Source organism: Sinocyclocheilus grahami, unplaced genomic scaffold, assembly GCF_001515645.1.
Source record: "Sinocyclocheilus grahami isolate Dianchi unplaced genomic scaffold, SAMN03320097.WGS_v1.1 scaffold2015.1, whole genome shotgun sequence".
NCBI lineage: Eukaryota > Metazoa > Chordata > Actinopteri > Cypriniformes > Cyprinidae > Sinocyclocheilus > Sinocyclocheilus grahami.
In genome coordinates, this window is record NW_015507194.1 from 51,536 (window position 1) to 57,358 (window position 5,823).

Consider the following 5,823-nt stretch of genomic DNA (forward strand, 5'->3'; position numbering starts at 1 on the left):
CAAATACGCATAAAACGAGTGTGCCATGAAAATACGTAATGTAATGCGTGTTGTAAAGATAACGAGTAAAAACAAAAGAAAAGCTTACAGCTGCATGAGTCGTGACGGTCACGTTAGCCTGATGCGACCAAACTCTCTTTGTGATTTTAAAACGTAAGACAATACCCAGATTTGAAGACTACAGTAAGATTGAACTTCTACTGTTAATAAGATTTTGGTAGGCTACTATTAGATGGATAATTCAGATGGGCTACATGTTTTTTTTTTTTATGGTATATCAAAAAGTGTATATTTTTTTAATGTGATTGTTGGTACATTTGACCAGTTTTTACCATACTTTAAAAAAACAAATATTAAAATAGGAAAAATATGCAATATGAAAATAATTGAAGACAAAATGTGTTTTACTGAGAAAAAACAAGATTTGGTTTTTAAAAAGCCTTTTTCCATAAGGTACATCTGAAAAAAGGGGGGTTGTCTTATATTCGGGCCAATACGGTACTTAAGTTAATGAGCTGGAGCCCACTTCAACCTTTTAACGTTTTATTGCTGTTTTTAATACATGTGCAAAAAATATCTGTGGCATCCATCCTTTCATTCTTCAGTGTAGTTGGTTGAATTTTCACATTAATTAAAATTTTTCATGCAATATACTGGCTTTGCTATGACTTTATTCTCAAAATATCTTAACTTTAATCTCATATTGCTACGACTTGTATCACAATAGAATTGTCTTCCAGAATGAATGCACAGATGATTGCAGAAATCACTCCTTTTTCTAAACCTCGTCACTCTCAGGAAAATGGTGATTTCTTCCGAGAATGAGTTTGCAAATGACGTTTCATGCTGCTTTTACATGTGAAACTCTTCTTACACTGAGGGCACTTGTAAGGCTTCTCTCCAGTGTGAACTCTCAGGTGAGTTATAAGGTTTAGTTTAACAGCGAAGCTCTTTCCACACTGTTGGCAGGTGAAGGGTTTCTCTCCCGTGTGGATTCTCATGTGGACACTGAGGGTATCTTTTCTGGAGAAACTCTTTCCACAGTGATGGCACATGAAACACTCTCCTCTGGTGTGAGTTATTACATGATTCTTGAGGTGATTCACGTCTGTGAAACTCCTTTCACACTGATGACAGTTAAAAATGTCTCTCGACATTCCACACCGAGGGCATATTAATGGCTTCTTTTCCATGTGAATTGTATCTGTGAAACTCCTTTCACACTGATGACAGTTAAAAATGTCTCTCGAGTGAATCTTCATGTGATTATTAAGGTTTACATTATGTCTGTAGCTCTTCCCACACTGTTTGCAGGTGTAAGGTCTCTCTCCAGTGTGAATTCTCATGTGGGCATTAAGGTGATTTTTCTGTGTAAAACATTTTCCACACCGAGGGCATATTAATGGCTTCTTTTCCATGTGAATTGTCATGTGAACTTCAAGGCTTTCTTTTCGAATGAAAATTTCTCCACACTGTTGGCAGGTGAAAGGTCTCTCTCGAGTGCGAGTTCTCATGTGGGAATTAAGGTGTGCGTTTTGTGTTTTTTGAGCTTTTTCTGGTGAGGACGTCTGTGAGCAACTAATCGAATCAGTTTTGAAATCATGTTTCTCATTTTGATCTTTCTCTTCTGTTTCATTCAGTTCTTGGCTCTCCTCTTTCAGTGCCATCAGGTCTAAAAAAAGAAAGAAAAGAGAAATACAAGTTAACACCAGTTTAACGCAGCAGCTAGAGCCCTTACTAGTCACACTGACCACTGTCTACATCATTTAAGTCTGGAGGACTGATTGCACAGAGAATAAACAGTTACTGGCCACACTCTAACAGTGCCAAGTCCTCCCTATACGCACAGTACGTAAGTTGCATATCGAACCACAAGGGGGCCCCATTGCAGACGTGCAATTACCGTATTGGCCCGAATATAAGACGACCCCCCGTTTTCCAGATGTACCTTTTGGAAAAAGGCTTTTTAAAAAACAAATCTTGTTTTTTCTCAGTAAAACACATTTTGTCTTCGATTATTTTCATATTGCATATTTTTCCTATTTTAATTTTTGTTTTGAAAGTATGGTAAAAACTGATCAAATGTACCAACAATCACATTAAAAAAATATACACTTTTTGATATACTATAAAAAAACAAAAACAAAACAGGTAGCTCATCTGAATTAGGACATTTAGGCTATCCATCTAATAGTAGCCTACCAAAATCTTATTAACAGTAGAAGTTAAATCTTACTGTAGTCTTCAAATCTGGGTGCTGTCTTACGTTTTAAAATCACAAAGAGAGTTTGGTCCCATCAGGTTAACGTGACAGTCACGACTCATGCAGCTGTAAGCTTTTCCTTTTCTTTTGTTTTTACTCACGATCTTTACAACATGCACTACATTACGTATTTCATGGCACACTCGTTTTAATGCGTATTTGGCGCCACCTATTGTTGTGGGTGTATTATTGACATGTCAAAGTCTAGACCCTGAATATAAGACCACCGCGTTTTTTCAGATGTATTTCCAAGAAAAAAACATCGTCTTATATTTGGGTCAATACGGTAATAGAATCTTGGTTTCATTTTATTAGTTTGACTTTCAACAATTATAAAAACACAATGGCACATTCGGTTTCTGTTATTTATAGTGTGGTGGCTTTCCTTGCCTGTGATCCGATTTGAAACACAGGCCCTGTCCACACGAACGCGGTTATTTTTAAAACCACAGCTTTTTCTACGCTGTTTGGCCGTTCGTCCACACGCAAACACAGCATCAGGTCACTGAAACCAAACATTTTTGAAAACGCCTGCCAGGGTGAAGATTTTCAAAAACTTGTTGCTGTGTTATCGTGTAGACAGTGAAACCGGAGTTTTTGGCTTGTGACATCGGAGCCTGCGCTGTTATCTCCGCCTACTGGAGACTTTTTCAGGCTTTTGATTGGCCAACATGGCTTTACGGTTTAGATTATATCGCCACCTGTTGGTTTGGAATGCTCTTGACAGTGCTTCATAGCATGCGTTTGCGTTTTCATGTGGACAGAGATTTTTTTTAAACGGAAGAAGGAAGAACTGTTTACAAAGCTAGCAGTTGCCCTTTATATACATTCATATACACATGGCCAATGTCTCAGAAGTAAGCGGGAGCAAAATATAAGAGCTCCTCCAGCTTTCAGAGCCAATGTGTGGGTGCACTTCGGTTTTAAAAACAAGTCAGGGAGTAATGAATTAGATAAATGCCATTTGTGAGCTTTGCCAGGCTACACTGAAATATTCAGGAAATACAACCAACTTGCTTTATCACTTTATCACAGGACCCCACGCACCTCAGCCAAAACCTGTTGATTCAAGACCAACTACACTGGATAATACCACAAACAAGCTTCCATCTACCTCATCTTTGGCAAAGAAAATGACGGAGTTGGTGGTGTATTTCATTTGTAAGAATTTGCAGCCATATAGTGTGGTTGAAAACACTCCAAGCCACTTGGGTCTACATAACAAGACCTTCTCCGCTTACAGAGGGGATTAGTTAAATTAGGTGGACAAAATCCATGCCTGGAGGGCAGGGACGTCCAAGTTATAAAACCTGATTAAGCTAGGCAGCAAAGACCAGGCGGCAGCCACACAGATATCACCAACAGAAACTCTGCTGGACCAAACCCAGGAAGAAGCCATTCCCTTAGTTCAGGGGTAGGCAAGTTCGGTCCTAGAGAGCCGCAGTCCTGCAGAGTTCAGCTCCAACCCTGAAAACAAAACTCACCTGCCTATAGCCTTAGTAATCGTGAAGACAATGATTGGCTTGTTCAGTAGGGCTGCATGATAAATCACATGCAATATTGTGTTGTTCACTCGTTGTTCACTGACGAGCTGCGCAAAACCACGTTCATATTCGCGCGATTTTTTGCGCAGCTCATCAGTGAACAATGGCTCCGTGTAGTTAATGCTGCTCAATGTGAAAGCACGCACGTGATGGAGATTTACCACTGATTACAGAACCGGCTTTCTGAAAAGATGTGCATTAAATATCGCATGCGATTTATCATGCAGCCCTATTGTTCAGGTATGTCTGATTAGGGTTGGAGCTGAACTCTGCAGGACTGCGGCTCTCTAGGGCCGAACTTGCCTACCCCTGCCTTAGTGGAATGGGCTCTTACACCAATAGGACACTGTAAGCCCACAGAGGCATAAGCCAGGGCTATAGCAACAACTATCTAGCAAGTCGCTGCTTGGTGAATGGCAGCCCTTTAGAGCCATGAGCCGCAGATGCCCAGCGATGAAATTTTATCGTGAATGATTTCATCACGACTAGCAAGCTGGACTTCTTGTTTCTCTCTGAGACCTAGTTGAAAGTAGATTTGCCTTGGATGACTGAACTTCTGCCGCAGGGTTATTCATACTTCAATACCCCTCCGTCAACTGGTCGAAGAAAGGGCACCTCTATTATGCCCCTGTTTACAAGATGTACCACCCATTTAAAATGTAACTATAACAAAAATACAGTTACTCATATTTTGTATTTTAAATACATAACGACGTTACATGTATTTCTTTACTCCTGTTTATTGGCCTGTACACAGGACATCAAAGCCTTGATGTCTGCAAACTTTTTGAAATTAAATGATAAAAACGAGGTCATAGTGCTTGGCCCTAGAAATCAGGAAGTGGCTGAATGCTTAAAATCTAATGCTCTGGTTTAATTACAACTAGTGTAAAAAATTTAGGGTTCCTTTTCATGGGAACTTCGAACTGCATCCTCTAGGGGTCGCTATGGGGAACGCCTCATCGTGACCCGTGTCTGAAGCATACATTGAAAAAAACACCAACTCGTTGGCCAGCGACAGCCATGGCGTCACTACCGGTGCTACTATAGTATAAATAGGCGCCGGGAGCACACATCATTCTCTTCTTCGTCTTCATTGACTGTTTTGTTTGAAGTGTGCATTTCTGTGGTAAGAGCGTTCTCAATTCATCTCATTATGGCGAGCACTAGCAAAGCGTTTAAGGATGTGTGCATCCTTGTTGACATTGTTTAACATCTGATGACACACACTATCTATGCGTTATTTGTTTGGGCGAAGAGCACGCACACGATGCCTCCGAGGGGGCAATCGGCGTGCACTGTGAGCGTTTTTTCCAAGGGAAAAAAGCTCCGCTCTCGTTTGTCTCTCTTTTCGAGGAAAGAGGGGCAGCCTTCCTTTCTTCCTGTTTTCCATATAAAGATTGAGAAGGAAAGGAAGAGGCCATTTTTTCCTCACGCATCCATCGATTCCAGCATACGAGTTATGCCAACATCGAGGCGATGCGCGAAAGCGGTTATGAGAAGATGCCCTTATAGGGAGACGCTGGCCAGCTATCTCTATATGGGTGAGACGTCCTCTAAGACTCCCCTCCTTGACATCTCACTCGGATGCCAGGGCATACGCAGCAGCAGCAGGTCGGGCTGTCTCTTCATTGCATACAATGGTGATGCTCCAAGCATATCAGGCTGACCTGCTGAAAGACCGGGATAGCAGCCTTCACGAAGTCCAGGTTTGAGCCCGAACAACCCAGGGGTCCTAGCCTGTCTCGGTTTGAAGATCAGAGACTGGCTCAGAAGGCTAGTGTCATGGCTTGCGCTCCTCCCCCACCCGCGGGTAGGGGTAGGAAGAATCGCGGGTCAAAGGAAGGTAAGTAAAAGACCTAAGGGATGTGTTCCAGACAGGGCGTCAGTGCTTTTGTCCGGATCAGAGTTATACCTCAGTATCTACTCATTTCCTTCGGGGGTCTTACATCTGCCCTTATCTTCACCTTCCTAATTCCCCTGTAACCACCATCTCTCCACCTGACCGAGGTTAGG

The 5,823-nt window shown here is 41.7% G+C and overlaps 1 protein-coding gene across 1 annotated transcript in view; it reads right to left on the bottom strand.

Annotated features, from left to right (window-relative positions):
• Positions 1 to 642: 642 nt before the first annotated feature.
• The window catches only part of LOC107573723 (gastrula zinc finger protein XlCGF8.2DB-like), a 10,838-nt gene continuing 5,657 nt past the window's right edge, over positions 643 to 5,823 (bottom strand). The window contains exons 2-3 of the mRNA XM_016260166.1: positions 1,242 to 1,672; positions 643 to 1,145 (exon numbers count right to left, since the gene is read on the bottom strand). Coding sequence (XP_016115652.1) covers positions 795 to 1,145; positions 1,242 to 1,667 — 777 coding nt within the window. The 5' untranslated portion in view covers positions 1,668 to 1,672 and the 3' untranslated portion in view covers positions 643 to 794. The remainder of the gene's footprint in view (positions 1,146 to 1,241; positions 1,673 to 5,823) is intronic.